Source organism: Myxocyprinus asiaticus, chromosome 33 (genome assembly GCF_019703515.2).
Source record: "Myxocyprinus asiaticus isolate MX2 ecotype Aquarium Trade chromosome 33, UBuf_Myxa_2, whole genome shotgun sequence".
NCBI lineage: Eukaryota > Metazoa > Chordata > Actinopteri > Cypriniformes > Catostomidae > Myxocyprinus > Myxocyprinus asiaticus.
In genome coordinates, this window is record NC_059376.1 from 4,029,317 (window position 1) to 4,047,630 (window position 18,314).

General features: G+C 43.0%; 1 protein-coding gene across 1 annotated transcript in view; it reads right to left on the reverse strand.

Moving 5' to 3' along the window:
- Positions 1-3,982: 3,982 nt before the first annotated feature.
- wnt5a (wingless-type MMTV integration site family, member 5a) overlaps positions 3,983-18,314 on the reverse strand; it is a 71,179-nt gene continuing 56,847 nt past the window's right edge. The window contains exon 5 of the mRNA XM_051670175.1: positions 3,983-7,346. Within this exon, the coding sequence (XP_051526135.1) occupies positions 6,888-7,346 (459 nt within the window). The 3' untranslated portion in view covers positions 3,983-6,887. The remainder of the gene's footprint in view (positions 7,347-18,314) is intronic.

Here is an 18,314-nt window from a genome sequence, read left to right on the forward strand (position 1 = left end):
CTGCAGTTTGCTTTCCAGGGCCAGGCATACCAGTACAAAGTCCTCCCCTTCAGCCTGTCCTTGTCCCTCGTGTCTTCACGAAGGTCGCAGAGGCAGCCCTTGCCCCGCTAAGGGAAGTGGGCATCTGCATCCTCAATTATCTCGACGACTGGCTAATCCTAGCTCACTCTCGGGATGTGTTGTGTGCGCACAGGGACCTGGTGCTCACGCACCTCAGCAGACTGGGGCTTCGGGTCAACTGGGAAAAGAGCAAGCTCTCTCTGGTTCAGAGCATCACTTTTCTTGGCTTGGAGTTGGACTTGGTCTCGATGACAGTTCGCCTAACGAACAAGCACGCACAGTCGGTGCTGAACTGTCTGAAGGCATTCAGACAGAAGACAGTAGTTCCACTGAAACTTTTTCAGAGGCTCCTGGGGCATAAGGCATCCTTAGCGGTTGCCACACCGCTCGGGTTGATGCATATGAGACCACTTCAGCACTGGCTTCAGACTCGAGTCCTGAGTTGGGCATGGCACCGCGGGACACATCACGTGGTCATCACGCTGATCTGTCGCCGCCTCTTCAGCCCTTGAACCGACCTTACATTTCTATGGGCAGGGGTTCCCCTAGAGCAGGTGGTTATGACGGACGCCTCCAAGATGGGCTGGGGTGCCGTATGCAACGGGCTCACAGCCGCCGGCTCCTGGACTGGCCCGTGGCTGCGTTGGCACATCAACTGCCTCAAGTTGTTGGCAGTACTGCTCACCATGCGGAGGTTCCGGCCGTTGATCCAGGGCAAGCACGTGTTGGTCCGGACAGACAACACGGCGACGGTAGCGTACATCAACCGTCAAGGCAGTCTACACTCCCGTTGCATGTCACAACTCGCCTGCCGTCTCCTCCTCTGGAGTCAGCAGCACCTCAAGTCACTACAAACCACTCACATCCCGGGTTACTTCAACACCACAGTGGACGCGCTGTCATGACCTGTTACGCTCAGGGGAGAATGGAGACTCCAACCCCAGGTGGTCCAGCTGATTTGGAATCGATTCAGTCAAGCACAGGTAGACCTGTTTGCTTCCCGGGAATCCCCCACTGCCCACTTTGGTACGCCCTGACCGAGGCACCCCTCGGTATAGACGCGCTGGCACACGGCTGGCCCCCTGGACTACGCAAATACACGTTTCCCCCAGTGAGCCTACTTGCACAGACCCTGTGGGAGGTCAGGGAGGACGAGGAGCAGATCGTCCTAGTAGCACCCTACTGGCCCACCCAGACATGGTTCTCGGATCTCACGCTCCTCGTGACAGGCCCCCCCAGCGAATTCCCCTGAGGAAGGACCTTCTTTCTCAGAGACGGGACCAAACCTCTGGAATCTCCACATCTTGCCCTTGGATGGGACGTGGAAGACCTAAGTGGCCTACCACCCGTGGTGGTAGACATGATCACTCAGGCTAGGGCTCCCTCTATGAGGCGCCTGTATGCCTTGAAGTGGTGTCTGTACGCTAAGTGGAGTTCTTCCCAATGCAAAGACCCCCAGAGATGCGCAGTCGGATCGGTGCTTGAAGGTGTATGTAGCCACCATTTCGGCACATCACAAGGCAGTGGATGATAAGTATTTGGGGAAGCACAACTTGATCATCAGGTTCCTGAGAGGCGCTAGGAGGTTGAATTCCTCCAGACCGCGCCTCATGCTCTCGTGGGACCTCTCTGTAGTCTACAGGGTACTCCCTTTGAGCCTCTGGAGTCAGTTGAGCTTAAGGCACTCTCTTTGAAGACTGCCCTCCTGACTGCACTCACTTCCATCAAGAGGGTAGGGGACCTGCAGGCGTTCTCTGTCAGCGAATTGTGCCTGGAGTTCAGTCCGGGTTACTCTCATGTGATCCTGAGACCCCGACCGGGCTATGTGCCCAAGGTTCCCACGACCCCGTTTAGGGATCAGGTGGTGAACCTGCAAGCGTTGCCCCAGGAGGAGGCAGACCCAGCCTTGGTGTTGCTGTGTCAGGTGCGTGCTTTACGTATCTATTTGGATCGCATGCAGAGCTTTAGAAGCTCCGAGCAGCTCTTTGTCTGCTTTGGTGGACAGCGGAAAGGAAGCGCTGTCTCCAAACAGAGGATCACCCACCGGGTCGTTGATGCCATCATGATGGCATATCACACCCAGGACGTGCCACCCCCCATGGGGCTATGAGCCCACTCTACTAGGAGTGTAGCGGCCTCCTGGGCCCTGACCAGTGGCACCTCTTTGGTAGACATCTGCAGAGCAGCGGGTTGGGCAACACCCATCACCTTTGCAAGGTTCTATAATCTCCGAGTTGTGCCGGTTTCATCCCGTGTGTTGTCAGGTCTGAACAGGTAAGTTCTGGGACAGCTGGCCGGGTGTACTGCTTGCGCATAGAGCCTTTCCCCTCCCATGAGGTGAAGATGTACGCTTTTGACTCCCAGTCGTGTTCACAAGTTGTGATCCCTGGATGACTTTCCTCCTTAGCTCTGTGGCAGACGAGTTTGTGGAGAAACTCGCTGCTGGCCCAGTACGTGTGCTAATTAGGCCCTGTAGGTGCTCCATAAGTGGTGGTTCCCCGTAGGTGACCCCATGTGATATCTTCTGCAAAATAGTTTCTCTGTTGGTAAACTACGTCTGAGGCCCCTCTGCCCCAGTCACCATGTTTGTAGAAACTCCTCCCCCCTCGGGTAGGCCCTACCATGGGACTTCTCCACATGACATACTTCCGACAAGACTCGGTAAGACCATGTGACGTATTTCCACTCCCTTGGGAGTGACCCCCCCCCCACTCCACTCTTTTTGGGGAGAAAAAAGAGGAAAAGAGGCCACGGCTGGACTAGCCTGTCCCTATTTGTTGGGCAGTTGACTTGTTCCCGAAGGACCGTTCTACGGTCATAAGAGCGTTAGGGGAGGTTATGTGACGGCCTGGTGCGCTGGCTACGAGGCACCACATAACCAGTCCACATAACACAGTTCAGCTAGTTGTGGTGTTTTGTATAGGGACCCCTAGTGTCACTACATTGACACAACGTCGAGTGAGTGACAGATAGGGAACATCCTGGTTACTTTTGTAACCTCCGTTCCCCGATGGAGGGAACGAGACGTTGTGTCCCTCTTGCCACAGCACTGAACTACCCGCTGAAATGGCCGGGACCTTGTCTCGGCTCCTCAGCACAAAACCTGAGTGGTTGCATACCAGCTCTTTTTATATCCGTATGTCCGGGGGAGTGGCATGCAAATTCCACTTGCCAATTCCCATTGGCCTTTTTTAAAAAGGCAGAGGTTTTTGGGGCTCCCAAGAGTGACCCCTAGTGTCACTACATTGACACAACGTCTCGTTCCCTCCATCAGGGAATGGAGGTTACAAAAGTAACAAGGACGTTCTCTGTTCCTTTCAGCTGATAGCCATCTTACATAAAAATCCCGCAAAGATTTATGCTTTGAAGCTCTTATCATGTGCAAGAAGATCGGTTTTACAGATATTAGTGCTTAATTTAGACTCAAGAGGGTTTACATAAAATCCTGACATGAAGATAAGATGCTTAAGTGAAATATAAGCTGAAATTAAACTAAAAATGACCTAACATCTTTACAAAAACTGGTGGTTAAAGGCACTGTTTGTAGCATCTCTAGAGTATCTTAAGAAAATTAATGGGTTAATAGATCCTAAAATGTATGGTCTGGATGGATGATATGGATTTGCTTTATAAACATGGCACTAAGACACAGAGAGAACTAACACTATTATATCTAGAACATACACATCAGATGTAATGGCTGCAGGTATCTTTACTGACAGACTTTATAAAGACTGTTGGCTACAAGAATAAGGGCTCCTTGATACTGGGAGTGTTTGCAATTTAAATTTACTGAAACAAATACCCTCTGTAATCTTTTGTGTACAAGTGATGTTGTCAGTGAGCTTTGGTAGTCATGAGTATGCCATAAAATGCCAAAATCTCGCAACTGTTTTTCTTTTAAGTTTTATTTATAGTTTATAAAAAAAATATTGTTTCTGAATATTTCCAATACACAGAAGAACATAAAATGCCGCATAAACAGAGTATTTCTAGCTGTGCAAACACATCTGAATTTGAAATTAAATACAAGTAATCCTTTTCTGCCATTTCAGTAAAGGTTTTTAAGAAGAATACAAGCAAATAACGATGTTTGTGAATAAAAGGAAATAAAACAATGTGTGAACTCAGTTACTGATGTAAAAACAATACAGATTTTTTATGTATTTATTTAAGACTTGCTTGGGCTGTAATTAAGAATCAGTTTATCAGAGTTTGTCAAACACAGGCACTTCATATAAGCTAAATTATTTTAAACAATTTCATTTCTGTACAATCGAAGAACACATGGCAACTTCAGCTGTCCAAATATTATGGCACTGTTGTTTAACCTACAGTACGGCAATCTGAGCAAATGCAGTGCTACTGAGGAAGTGATAACACATATTTTCTGAACCTTATTGCATTGCTACAATTGAACTTAAATTAATTTTAAGGATTTTTAGTGGTATCTGATCATTGTTATCCAGTGAATTAGTGGATCAACATGAAGAAATGATGACAAGGTGCACTCCCAGATAGCACACATACATCTTTGAGATGTCTGTTTTAGATATTTTCATCTGGAAAGAATCAATATCTAATTTACATCTGCTAAACATCTTAAAAAGATCAGAATTAACAACATTCTAAATCATAAACGTCTCAAAGACATCTGCTGAATGTCTTATTGACATCCGAGAGGAAAGGTCTTATATAGACGTATTGAAGATGTGCAAACATCGTAAAAAAATATGTCTTCCAGATGTAAACACAGACATCAAATAGATGTCTAGATGATGTACATGTGCTATCAGGGCTCATCCTGTAAATTAAATCAAAACCTAAAAAAAAAAAAAAAAAAGTATAGAAGTTCACCGAGAAATGAAAATTCTGTCATTAAAAAACAAAAATTATCAACATAACAGCATATAGATTTAGAACAACATAAAAGCATAACTCATCTGTTTCATTCCAAACCTATACGCTGTTAGGCTGAGAATTGTTACAGAATCTTTGCACAGCTGTTTTCCATACAACAACGATTCATAGTGACTACTTCTGTCAAGCGCCAAAAAGGACAAAAAAAATCATGAGCATTATAAAAAGCATCACAAAGTAGTCCAGAAAACTTGTGCACTATATTCCAAGTCTCCTGAACACAGACCATAAGATGCTCATGTCTAGCCCACAATTAAAAATGCTGTGTCATCGGTAACTGATGCCAAAACAGGTTAAAAAAATGGTGCTTGCGTGTGTTATGACTTTTGTTCCATGTAAACAAATAATGCAATGTTCTATTCAATGTCCATGTGGAATATTTCAACTTGATATCTTCGATCTCCAACTAAAAAGGCATTCAATTGTGAGAGGCTTGGAAGATGACATATAAGCAAACAAAACAGCAACTCTCCGGTTTTTCGACTGTCAGCAAAGACATCTGCGAAATTGGAGTTGATGATTTCCACACGAGTTTCCAAGTTGGATGTCTAACTTTAAGTGACATTCTGTTGCACATTTCTTCGAGTAGGAAGTTGGAAATTCTGACTTTTCGAGTTGAATGGAATACGGCATTACAGCATACAGGTCTGAAGCAACATGAAGGTGAGTAAATAATGCAGCCTGATCTCATGAAATTTACGTGATCATGACAACATTTTTGAAATTCAAAATTTACGTGCTGTATAACACGTTGCCTGCAGTTTTCCAGTGAAATTTTCAGCTGGGAGCGTCAAAAGCGAGTAAAAAGGTGTTGTATTCAGACAAGGATTTAAGGTGAATTTTAGATGGATGTTTTAATGATTAAAACATACCTCCCTAACCTAAAACTTTTGCCTGGACCTAACCAATAGTGTTTTAAAATATAAATGAGATGTTAAAAATACATCCTTACCTAATCAATGTCTAAACCTAACCATTAGTGTTTTAAAATGCAGAAGCAAAATGAAAAGCACATTTTCTGAAGCAACCATTTCATGTCGCTTCTATGACTCTATCGCATCATAGTCCAGCTTGAGTTTATGGCTGGACTTGAACCAGTGGTCCTCTGACTCAAAGGCCAACACTCTATGAGGTGAGCTACCATGCTAACTAATCAGCTTGGAATAAGTGTATATATGTAGGTGGGTCTGTAATACAAGCATTAAAATGTATTGTTTTCAAAAGATGCATTAGAGTAAAAGTGGGTCTGAGTAAAAGAGAGAAAAATAAGTTTATAAAGTCATAATCAGCCATAAAAGTCATGATTTGAGTGAAAGTGAATAAAACACACAGTTGTTGTAGTGCCTCTAGTGTTCATTTCTCCTGAAAATTGGAGGGAATTGCACCTGAAGACACATAACAAATTTTGTATATAGAGTCACGTTTTCACTATGAGACCAGGTTTAAATAATGACAGAATTTTCATTTTGGGGTGAACCATCTCCTTAAGATCAATCTGTAGAAAATAAAAAAATAAATCAGTGTAAAGTCAAATAAAATGAGAGCAATGAAATTCCATTGAACAAACATGTGCTAATAGCATAGAAACTATTTATCACTGTTTTCAAATGTAAAAAATTGGTTGAATCTCAGCATGGTTCCTCACGTGAAGGAAACTTAAGGAATCAGGCCAAACTTAATGTATAAACTCTATATGGATACTACCAAGACTGCACAACTCGGTATTTGAGTAATTTTCAATTCAAATCCTCTCTTATATGCAAAACGAACAATCTCAGAAAATAAATATATAATGATATAGTTTCCTTTGATGAACTGGTAGAAGGATAACAATAAGTCTTTTCCATAATGTTTTCAACTCTATAAATAATGTATTTCACTTTTCTCCTCTTGTCAATCGCTGGACACTACTTGCACACAAACTGGTCGACGATGCGCGTGCACCGCTTGCATTTGACGTAGCAGCACCAGTGGAACTTGCAGTGACAGCGCTCCACCAGCTGCGCCTTGTACTGATCGTAACCACGACCGCAGCACATGAGCGCACACCCGTCCATGCCCTCGGACGTCTTGTTACAGAGGCGACCTTGAGTTCCTAGTGAGCCAGTGGTCTTGTTCCCTACGCAGTAGTCTGGACTGGGGTCAATGTACACCAGGTCATGACTGGTGGGAGGGTTAAATTTGGAGTGAAGTTGAACGAGTTTTCCGCGACTGTTGAGCTTCATGGCAGCGGCGCTGTCATATTTCTCCTTCAGAGCGTCGCCCACCTTACGGAAATCTGCAAGCTGTAACCAGCATGTTTTCAGACTGCAGGAGCCGGACACACCATGACACTTACACGACACATGAGCCAGATCTGATACTGTCTGTGAAAAAGAGGGAGATAAAGAGAATCCTGATAAAAGTGAACTGCAGTTTGAAAGATGTATTATTTATTTATATAATAAGTTTTAAATTCACCTGTTGAGGTATCTGCACACAAAAGATTTATTTGCAGGTGGTATACTTTGAAGAACAGTTTAAAAATAGGGAAGAACCAAAGTGCTTCTAGAGGGTTCTCCACCCATGCATACAATTTTATCAAAAACACACCATTCCTTTCCATGATCACAGATGCCTGACATAAAAAGCCTACATTATACAGATTCTGCGGCTATTTTGATGTTTGGCTTTCAAATGATAAGCAGAGGGAAAAATAAGGATATTTTTAAATGAGGCAGATAAGAGGAACAGCTTTAAATGGATAGTTCACCCAAAAATGAAAATTCTTTCATCATTAATTCACCCTCATGCTATCCCATCCCAAAAGCTCCAAAAAGCACATAAAGGCAACTAAAAGTAATCCATACAACTCCAGTGGTTAAATCCATGTCTTCAGAAGCAATATGATAGGAGTGGGTGAGAAATAGGGATGTGTGGATCGACTAATTTCACTGACGTTTAAATAAATTTTTTTGGAGTCGACTAGTCTAAAAAGAAACCAACCTTCAGAAAACAGTCTAAAATTTGTGTTTATGCGACCCATTTAAAATACTTTAAATCCGATGCTAAATTCAGCTGAAAAGGTGGATTAATCTGCGACGTGCTCGCCTTGCATTATCATCATTGTACAATCAATATAGAACTTTATTTATTGAAAACAATTGAATGAATAGTGCAGGACCAACACCGCAACCCTAATAGCCTGTTCTAAACAGAATTCACCAAGTAAAAGTTACTTGACATTTTAAAACAGTCAGGACATGGTTAAAAATAATTAACAGGTAAGTCTGTTAATAATCTAAGAGAGAAAAAAAAGTGCTGAAAAGTTGCGCATATTTCACAATATGCAGTTGTGCATTAGCCACTGATCTAATATGACTGTTAACCAATAACAGTTACAATGTAAAAAAAATAAACTACAACTGAAATAATTTACAAGCACGCACAGATTTAAAGAAGACTCAAATGTGAAAACATCTGACTTTCAAGCCAACGTTTCAGAAATCCATTTCCTGCACCACCACCGAAGTGATTTCATAGCTACTTTGCTGGTCTAGTGAGAGGACATTTTTTTGCACTCGCCGTGAGTGAGAGAGGGAAGAAGCATACGCAGGCCTGCAGTGAAATGAAACTTTGTATCTGCTCCAGATATCCTCTTTTTTAAAATAATATTTGTATTATTAATTATATTTAAAATGTGTAACATTAATATGACAGTCATATAAGTGCAGCCTCTGTAAAAATATAAAGCCAAATATAAATGTGTAAAAATGTTGAACACTTTAATGGGGAAAAATATTAACTGACTAGTACTTCCAGTGTTGACTAGCAGCATCAGAACCATTTAGTCGACTAGTCTCGAACATTCCTCGTGAGAAACTGTTATGAAACTGGGAAGGACGAGACGAGAGAGTGTGGATCCAACTGCAGAAACTATTTATTAAGGAACTAAGATGAAACTAAAACACTGGGGCAAAAGGGAAAACAAACATAACAGCAGTTTGGACTCAAGATGGCGCCGAGTATGGCTGCTGCATTGCAAGCTCCGACACAACATTGCAGTTTTTTGTTTGTTTTGTTTACAGTTCTTATGTTTTTTGTCTTGGATGTTGTCTGCCTTATTAAATATGATAGACAAACACTTTTGGACATTGGTTCTGCAATTGCACACCAAAAAGTGGATTTCCAATTCCTCAATGCCGACCCGCTGTTTACAAACACGCCAGCTGAGCCCTTTGTATGGGCTGCCCGGCCACGGAAACGCAGAAGGAAAAGGGGAAATAGAGCCGGCGTTCTCATCAGAGTAAGACGTCGCGCAAATCGACCCCCGCTACCCAGTATTCTACTGGCAAATGTTCAGTCTCTGGACAACAAGCTCTGCGAGCTGAGAGCGTGGATCTCTTTCCAACGAGAGACAAGGGACTGCTGCATTATCTGCTTTACAGAAACTTGGATGTCTGCGGAGATTCCAGATTCAGCCATAGAACCCGAGGGGTTCTCCATGCACCGAGTGGACAGAGTGAAAGACCACTCCGGTAAAAGCAGAGGTGGTGGTGTATGTTTTATGATCAACAAATCCTGGTGTAATCAGAGGAACGTACATTCTATCAAGTCTTTCTGCTATCCTGATCTGGAATTTCTCATGCTTCTGTGTTGACCATTCTGGCTACCGAGGGAATTCACAGTGGTCATTATCACTGCTGTGTACATCCCGCCACTAGCAGACACAGACCGGGCACTCAAGGAACTGTATGGGAGTATAAGTGAGCAGGAAACCGTGCACCCTGAGGCTGCATTCATTGTGACCGGGGACTTTAACAAAGCCAGTTTCAAATCAATCGCACCGAAATACCACCAACATATCAGTTTCAATATCCCTTCCAGGATGGCTACAAATCCCTCACCCACCCACCATTTGGCAAATCAGACCACTCTTCCATTCTCCTTCTGCCCGCTTACAGGCAGAAACTGAAATAGGAAGCACCCACCATCAGAATGATCCAGTGCTGGTCGGACCAATCAGATTCCACACTACAAGACTGTTTTGATCACGCGGACTGGGAGATGTTCTGGTCCGCCTCTGATGACGACATCGAGGTTTACACTGATAGCGTAACATGTTTCATCAGAAAGTGCGTAGAGGACGTTGTTCTGACCAAAACAATACGCATCTACCCTAACCAGAAACCATGGGTTAATAGTGATGTTTGAGCAGCACTTAATGCGCGGCCCTCCGCTTTTAATTCCAGGAATGCGGAGGAGCATAAACAAGCCAGTTATACCCTCCGCAAAACTATCAGAGCAGCAAAACGCCAGTACAGGGACAAGATTGAAGGACAGTTCAACACCACCGACTCTAGAAGCATGTGGCAGGGAATTAATATCATCACGGACTACAAAGGGAATAAAAACTATGCTGTGAACACCGCTGCCTCTCTCCCGGATGAGCTTAATACTTTTTATGCTCGTTTCGAGGGAAATAACACCACCCTCGCGTAGAGAGCTCTCGTGGCCGAAGCTACAGAGGTTATTTCACTCTGTTTCTGTAGCAAATGTAACCCGATCCTTCCGACGGCATTCCGGGCCGCGTCATCAGAGCATGCGCAAACCAACTGGCTGGTGTTTTTACGGACATTTTCAACCTTTCCCTCCCCTTGTCTGTAGTCCCCACATGCTTCAAAATGTCCACCATTGTGCCTGTACCAAATTAATCCAAACTCACTTGCTTACATGACTGCCGTCCAGTTGCTCTGACCCCCATCATCAGCAAATGCTTTTAGAGGCTAATCACAGATTACATCTGCTCTGTGTTGCCTCCCTCACTGGACCCATTGCAGTTTGCATACGGCAACAAACGCTCCACTGATGATGCCATTGCACCTACACTACACACTGCTCTCTCCCACCTAGAAAAAAGGAACACTTATGTGAGAATGCTGTTTGTAGACTACAGCTCAGCATTCAACACCATAGTGCCCTCCAAGCTTGATGAGAAACTCCGGGCTCTGGGCTTCAACAGCTCGCTGTGCAGCTGGCTCCTGGACTTCCTGTCAAGCAGACACCAGGTGGTTAGAATGGGTAGCAACATCTCCTCATCACTGACCCTCAACACTGGAGCCTCGCAGGGCTGTGTTCTCAGCCCACTCCTGTATTCCCTGTACACACATGACTGTGTGGCAACACACAGCTCCAATGCCATCATTAAGTTTGCTAATGATACAACGGTGGTAGGTCTGATCACTGACAATGATGAAACAGCCTACAGAGAGGAGGTGCACACTCTGACACACTGGTGTCAGGAGCACAACATCTCCCTAAGCGTCAGCAAGACCAAGGAGCTTGTGGTGGACTTCAGGAAAAAAGACAGAGAACACAGCCCCATCACCATCAATGAAGCACTAGTGGAGAGAGTCAACAGCTTCAAGTTCCTCGGTGTCCACATCACAGAGGAACTCACATGGTCCGTCCACACTGAGGCCGTTGTGAAGAAGGCTCATCAGCACCTCTTCTTTCTGAGACGGCTGAGGAAGTTTGGAATGAACCACCACATCCTCACACGGTTCTACACCAGCACTGTAGAGAGCATCCTGACTGGCTGCATCACTGCCTGGTATGGCAATAGCACCGCCCACAACTGCAAAGCCCTGCAAAGGGTGGTGCGAACTGCCAGACACATCATCGGAGGTGAGCTTCCCTCCCTCCAGGACATATATACCAGGCGGTGTGTGAAAAAAGCTCGGAGGATCATCAGAGATTCCAGCCACCCGAGCCATGGGCTGCTCTCACTGCTACCATCAGGCAGGCGGCATCGCAGCATCAGGACCTGCACCAGCCGACTTCATGACAGCTTCTTCCCCCAAGCAATCAGACTTTTGAACTCTTGATCTCTCATGATCAACATACATCAGCACTGCACTTTATTAATCTTATTATTTCACACCGGACTGTCATAAATTATACTCTCTCTTAACAACACACTTGCAACTGACTATCAATCGACAGCCTGAATGTCAATACAGTACAATACAACCTACTGTATATTTTATATATACATTATATACTATTTTTATTGTATGTGTATTCTATATTATGTCTATGTGTGTTCTATATTGTGTGTATTGTATACTGTACATTGTATATCATTATTGTGTTGTGTAATTATGTGTATATTAGATATGTAAATTGTGTTGTGTAAATCTGATGTTTATTGTAAATTGGTATATGTCTCAACACTGTCATGACTGCTGTGTTGCTCAGAACTGCACCCAAGACTTTCACCCACTGTTGCACTTGTGCATATGGTTGTGTGACAATAAAAGTGATTTGATTTTGATTTGATTTGCAGGCTAAAATAACATAAATACAAACAAGCAAACTAACAAGAACTGACAGACAAAGGGAAACATGAGGGCTATATAAAAAAATGGAAACTTAAGACATAACAAGGAACAGCTGGGAACAAAGATCAGAGAGGATTGGAAACAGGTGTGTGTGATCAACAAGGTGCATCATGGGAAGTGTAGTTTAACAGTCAAAACGTTAAGGGAAGGTGATGAGACAGATCAAAATATTTCCTTTTAAGTCCTTTTTAAGTCCTTTTTTTACTATAAATTCTCCTCCCTGACCAGTAGGTGGCAATATGTACAAAAAAATAAGAATCGCCAAAAACACAAGAAAAAGAATGTGGAAGTGCAAGTGGAGATTTATAGTAAAAAACGGACCTAAATTGTGGTCTATTTTTCACCTACTCTTATCATATCGCTTCTGAAGATATTGTACATTATATGGACCTACTACATTGTATGAAGCTGAAATATTCTTCTAAAAATCTTTTGAGTTCAGTAGAAGAAATTCATACACATCTGGGAAGGCATGAGCATGAATAAATGAGAGAATTTTCATTTTTGGGTGAACTATTCCTTTAAGGCCCTTGTGATAAAGATTTTGAATAGAAACAATGGATTCCTAAAGAGCCTTTCACACTGAGAGCGAACATTTGCACGCTGACAAAACTGGTGAGTATGTTGATTGATTTGTGGTGATGAAATGCCCGACCAATAAAATTTTAGCTTTGGATTACAACAGGCGGCACTGCATTGACCAAAACCAGAGCAATTGTAGGTGCTAAAGTGCAGAAAGCGTTTTTGCCCACCGATACTAAACACTGAATTAACTCAAGGAAATTTTAAGATTTTCATATGTAGGGTCTAAATTTCCCTCAATAACCCCCAAAGTAAAACAGTAAAATATGGTTTATTTTTCGATCGGCTCGCTTGCTTGTCTTTTGTACTGTGATTCCATAGTTGTTTTGCAAACTTGTCAAGTAGGTCTAGTTCTTCTTATCTGTGATCGCTGAAGGACAGGCCAACTTCCTGTACCAGAGTAAAATTGACTATAGATCAGAGACAATTATTGTTAAGGTGTAAATAAGCCAATAAGAGAGTTTTTGCGTTGCTTTCAATGAGAATTGGCCATTTGTCTGCAATTTGTCTCACTTTTTCACACTGCATCTGGTGTGAAAGAGCTTTAAACCCTTGTTTTGGTGCAACATTTGGTGAGTAGGTAGTGCTTTTGTCTGGGACAGATAAGCATTTACACTACAAACGCAATGTGGTCACACATGCATTTCAGATCATCTCTGAAAGTTGTTAGAGGGACTGGATCACAAAACGCTTTAGATCACGTTTACACCTATACAGTATTAATGCTGCGTTCCATTCAACTCGGAAAGTCAGATTTGACAACTTCCTACTAGGAAAAGTGCAATGGAATGCCACTTGAAGTCGTAATTCCAATTTGGAAAGTCATGTGGAAATGTTAAACTCAGATTCCGCCGCGATGCAGGTGCGTGACATCACACAATCATGTCGGCACCCAGGAAGATATACAAAATAAGTGATACATTCGAGGTTCGGAAGTGTGAACGGCGAGCTCTGCGCACTTTGCTAGTTTTAATACTTTTTATGTCATAAACCGGTGAGATTCGATACACCCTGTTCCATAACTGTTCTAGGAAGACAATATGTCAAAGAATTCAAAATCCTCGGGCTCTGGAGACATTAAAAGACACTTACGTGCTCAAGCTGATGCCCCTGAGCAGCAGGCCGCAAGCCCAGGAGGCAATTTAGCCGGAGAAGTGAGGGAAATTCTGCGAGAATTGTTGAACATGTCAGCGATGCTGACGAAGGTCATTGCTGACTTGGAGGATCTTGCTGTAATACGTCGATCGATCACTGCCATGGAGACAAAATTCACTGAGGTGGCCACAAGAGTGGGGGATGTCGAGAAATGGAGCAATTATCTGGAGTCATCAGAGAGGGAATTAGCTGCTAATCCGCTAGTGACCAAGGTGGATTTGGAGCGCATCTGGGAGAAATTGGAGGACTTGGAGAACCGCAACTGGCAGAATAGCATCCGAATCGTTGGAATTCCTGAAGCCGAAAAGGGTCAGGATATGGTGAAATTCTTGGATGGGCTATTTCCGAATCTGCTTGACATAACAGGTCATAAGCTGGAAATCAAGCGAGCTCACAGAGTTCCGGCTCGGCGGTCCGCTGAGGGAGACAGGCCCCGATCAATTCTGGCCAAATTTCTGAGATCATGCGATAAAGATCTCGTGTTGCGCGAGGCGAGGAGTAAAGGAAGGCTTTTTTGGAAGAACCACAGCATTTTCTTGTTCCCAGACTTTATGAATTTGACAAGAGAGAAACGTGATCGATTCAAGGAATGCAAGAAACTCTTACATCAATGGAAGGTCGCTTTTGCACTGATGTTCCCGGCCAAATTGAGAATAGATGCTAAGGATGGCCACAAAATATTTATATGTCCCCAACAAGCGATGTCCATGTTGCAGCCGGATGTACCAACTCACTGAACATTCACTTGACTGTTCGAGGAACTGAGTGCCATTTTTGTTTCTTTTTGTGCCTAGTGGCTGGAGTTTGTTTTGTTTTATGGAGTAACACTCCTGATGTTGCAAGCCGCTGGCACCCCTCATGATATAATATTGGGAGGAGACTTTAATCTTTTAATCTCTTTAATCTTGTGATCCTCCTTGATCATATTGAAGCAAAAGTGTGCAAGCCCACTAGAGCAACACTGATGCTTCACAGGATGTGTAAAAATCTTGGTCTTACAGATATCTGGAGACTTTTGAACCCATCTGGTAGGGACTATACATTAATTTATCAGTCCATAAGATTTACTCTGGAATAGATCTTTTTTTTATATCTAAGTACCTTATTTCTTCTGTTGTTGATTGCTCAATTGGAAGCATTTTAGTCTCAGATCACGCCCTGGTGAATTTAGAGGTGTAGCCACATATGGAGAAATAGTTGGTGCTTTAATGTATCCCTTTTGCGAAATCCTGAATTCCAACAAATGTTAAAGGCTGAAAACAATGTTTATATGGAGACCAACTGGTCCTCAGTGTCCTCAGTGGGCATGGCTTGGGAGGCACTTAAAGTGGTTTCAGGGGCCGGATCATACAGTGTGCCTCATTCACCAAAAAATCTAAAGCACGAGAACTCGTGGAGTTAGAAGGGAATATTAAAAGTGCCGAGGCAGAGCTGAAGCGCCGAATGTCATCTGATGGCCTCAGAGAATTTACCTGATTGAAATACAGATATAATACTATTTTGTCACGGAAAGTGGAGTTTTGGTTATTCAGGGCAAGACATACTTTGAGTCGGGGGACAAAGCAGGAAAACCTCTGGCTAGATATATAAAACAGTGTGTCTTTTTCTACCATTCCCTCAGTGAAATCGGCTGGTGGTGAAATATTTAACTCAGCCATTGATATTAATAATGCTTTTAAAGAATTATATCTTGATCTCTATAGTTCCATGTCTTCGTCAACTGTTGAAGATATTAGAAACTTTGTGGAACCATTAGAATGCCCTAAACTGACGAATGAGCAAAAAAAAATTCTTAATTCTGAGATTACCTTGGAGGAGCTTGGCAAGTTAATTATGGCCTTGCCTACAGGCAAGGCTCCGGGGCCAGATGGCTTTGCCACTGAGTTTTTTAGATCTTATGCTACAGAATTGGCTCCACTTTTGCTAGAAGTTTATACGGAATCATTAAAGAATGGAAAGCTTCCGCCAACCAAGACGCAAGCCCGGATCAGTCTGATTCTGAAAAGGACAAAGGTCCATGTGAGTGTAAGAATTACCGTCCAATTTCCCATTCCAGCTAGACGTTAAAATATTGTCAAAAATTTGGGCTAACCGATTAGGTAAAGTTATGACATCTCTTACACATATAGATCAGGTGGGGTTTATTCAGGTCCGTAGCCCTTCTGATAACATTAGGCGTTTCATCAATATCATGTGATCAGTGGTGAATGATCAGACTCCGGTTGCTGCCATCTCACTTGATGCCGAAAAGGCATTTGATATGGTAGAATGGGATTATGTTTTTAAGATTTTGGAAATGTATGGGTTCGGGAACACTTGTATTGGTTGGATTAAGTTACTTTATAGACACCCGGTAGCGGTGGTACATGGATTAATTTCAGATTAATTTACTCTGGATAGGGGCACCTGACAGGGTTGCCCTCTTTCCCCAATATTGTTCTGTCTTTCCCTGGAACCATTAGCAGCCTCGATAAGAGAGGAGGATGATTTTCCAGGGGTAGTGGCGGGAGGTGTGGCGCATAAGCTTTTGCTTTACTCAGATGATATTTTATTATTCGTCTCTGACCCTACTAGATCTATGCCTTGCCTCCACAGAATTATTAATTCCTTTTCTAAATTCTCGGGATACAGAGTATATTGATCTAAATCCGAAGCTTTTGCTCTGACAGCATACTGCCTGGTAACGGCTTTTCAGCCAGGCCCCTTTCAGTGGCCCAGAAAGGGCATTAAGTATTTGGGTATTTTATTCCCAGCAAATTTGTGTGATTTAGAGAGAGTTAATTTTTACCCTTTAATAAAAAGGTTTGAGCGATGTGGGCAAGTGGGCTTCATTACATTTATCTATGATTGGGAAGGTTAATGTTATTAAAATTAATTGTATTCCAAAATTCAACTACCTGCTACAGTCTATCCCTATAGATGTCCCCCTCTCTTATTTCTCTTATTTGGAATGGTAAACGTTCCAGATTACATTTCGGTAAGCTGCATAGGCCAATTGTACAAAGGGTTTTGTATTGAACAGGAAGTTCTTGCCACTATTTTACCATTGCAAAGACTTTCTATCAAACTAACTGGAGAAGTTACACCCCGTTATCTCGCATTTGCACTCGGTATGGACAAAAGTGTCCAGAGTGTTTAATTCTGACATTTATTTAACTGTTGCCTCGAGCATGTGGCTGAACCCAAAATTATGTATTAATAATTCCCCTTTCTGCTGGTCAGATGGATTGTGAGGGGGGTTACTACATTTGGTGACCTATATGAGAGTGGAGTGTTGCGATCTTTTTAAAATTTGGTTCAACATTTTGGGATTCCCAGATCTCAGTTCTATAGGTATTTACAGCTGTGCCACCTTCTCTATACTGTTTTTGGGAGTAGCACCCTCCCCCCCAAAGCGGCAGATACTCGGGGAGAGGTGATTACTGCTTTTGGAAAAGGTCATGAGGCATCAGTGTATTAACCCTGCTAATTCAGAGTCTGGGGGACGGAGCTTCAACTTCAGTCAAGAGATTATGAGAGAAAGATTTAAGCTTGGTATTGGAGGAGGGAGTGTGGCTAGGATTCTATAAAATGTCAAGTCTGCAGCTAGCAGTGGCGAATTCTCAGGGCCAGCAAAGCCTTCTCTGCTGGCCTAATATGCCAAATAAATAAAAACTTCCTCAATCACCTTTTTGCCTATGTACTTTTAATGGCTTTCCACTCTTAATTAATCTACAAACAAACAGAGAAAAACTAAAAGTTTATCCAGTCAGAATTTATTCCTTGATGCTTACAAGCGAAGCCATGCTCCTCAGCCGAAGCAGCGTCTGAGCTCCACCCCCTCAGGCCTTCAGAATTTCGTCAGGCCTTGAGTGATGCAATCACGCTTTAAGTGACGTAATTTGAAAGCGAGCGCAAGATCTTGCTGACGAGTCAACTGTCATTTCTGCCGCTATCGCCATTGAGAAAGAGATCCTTATGGATTTAAAAACACAAGATGTTCTGCATGACCGTGTGATTGCTTAAAACCCTCTGGGGTCGACGGATGTGCCGGCGCATCCTGCTGGGTTTTTTCCTCATAACAGCGGAAACAACTTAAAATACTCTCTCATTTTTGGGCATACAGATAAGTGTAAGACATCATTAGAAACTATAAAGGGTCTACTTTTATTTGTGTACACTCACAATAACAACAAAACCTTGTGCTTTTGTAAAATAAAGAAAATAAACAGGGTG